Source organism: Coffea arabica, chromosome 9e (genome assembly GCF_036785885.1).
Source record: "Coffea arabica cultivar ET-39 chromosome 9e, Coffea Arabica ET-39 HiFi, whole genome shotgun sequence".
Classification (NCBI taxonomy): domain Eukaryota; kingdom Viridiplantae; phylum Streptophyta; class Magnoliopsida; order Gentianales; family Rubiaceae; genus Coffea; species Coffea arabica.
Window position 1 is genome coordinate 3,893,838 of NC_092327.1, and position 1,283 is coordinate 3,895,120.

At 42.3% G+C, this 1,283-nt stretch overlaps 1 protein-coding gene across 1 annotated transcript; it reads left to right on the forward strand.

Moving 5' to 3' along the window:
• Positions 1-559: 559 nt before the first annotated feature.
• LOC140014565 (uncharacterized) lies at positions 560-997 on the forward strand. The gene has a single exon (XM_072065616.1). It carries the CDS (start codon positions 560-562, stop codon positions 995-997), a length of 438 nt encoding a protein of 145 aa, XP_071921717.1.
• Positions 998-1,283: the final 286 nt, after the last annotated feature.

Consider the following 1,283-nt stretch of genomic DNA (forward strand, 5'->3'; position numbering starts at 1 on the left):
GGGAGTGTCTTCTCGTGGTTCGGCAGTGACCCCTTAAGTTACTTGTGGGTATTGTGGTAAACCCAACCACTCTGAGAGCGATTGTTGGAGAAAGTCTGGTAAGTGTTTGGTTTGTGGTAGTACCGAGCACCAACTCGCGACTTGTCCAAATAAGCTGAAGGTAGGAGGTAGCACCCAAAGACCCAAAAAGTCAACCTCTAAACAGATCAGTGCTGGACGAAACCGACCAAAGGTACCTGCTAAGATTTATGCACTGGACCATCAACAGATACCCGATGCGACTAAGGTGGTTGAAGGTACGATTCCTATTTTTCACCGCTTAGTTAGAGTTTTAATTGATCCGGGTGCGACACATTCCTTTGTAAACCCTAATTTCATGGGTAGAATAGACTTGAAACCAATTAAATTACCTTATGACTTGGAGGTTAGGACACCTACTGGGGATCAAAGTCTAATCGCTAACTTGGTATATAGGAATTGTGAGATCTGGATTGAAGAACAAAAATTAATGGTCGATCTGATAGGCTTATCCATTAAGGGGTATGATGTGATCCTAGGAATGGACTGGTTAGCCCGTTACAATGCCCAATTGAACTGTAAGACAAAAATAGTGGAATTGTGGGTTCCGAGAGAGGCAACCCTGAAATTGGATGTAAGAGGTAGATTAGATTCGTCTGCACTTATCTCAGGAATCCGAGTTAGGAAAATGTTAAGTAAGGGAGCTCAGGGATATTTGGCTTTTCTAATCAACACTCCTAGTGATAAAGTGAGATTGGAGGACATGCCTATAGTGAAAGAGTACCCAGATGTCTTTCCTGAAGAGTTAGAGTCTTTACCCCCTGAAAGGGAAATAGCTTTTAAGATTGATGTGACTCCGGGAGTAGCACCTATATCTAAGACGCCATATCGGATGGCTCCAACTGAGTTGAAAGAATTGAAATTACAATTGCAGGACTTGTTGGAACGGAATTTTATAAAAGAGAGTGACTCACCGTAGGAAGCCCCGGTCTTATTTGTTAAGAAGAAAGACGGGAGTTTAAGATTGTGCATAGATTACCGAGGCTTGAATGATGTCACCGTTAAGAATAAGTACCCGTTCCCCCGGTCTTATTTGCAAGGGGCAGTGGTATTCTCGAAGTTGGATTTGAGACAGGGTTATTATCAATTGAGAATTTTGGAGAAAGATATACCCAAGACTACTTTTAATTCGAGGTATGGACACTTTAAGTTTGCAGTAATGCCATTTGGACTGACCAATGCACCTGCGGCATTTATGGATTTGA

Bases quoted from the DNA above. Each gene is read 5' to 3' on its own strand.
- LOC140014565 (XM_072065616.1), top strand. From the start codon at position 560: ATGGACTGGTTAGCCCGTTACAATGCCCAATTGAACTGTAAGACAAAA.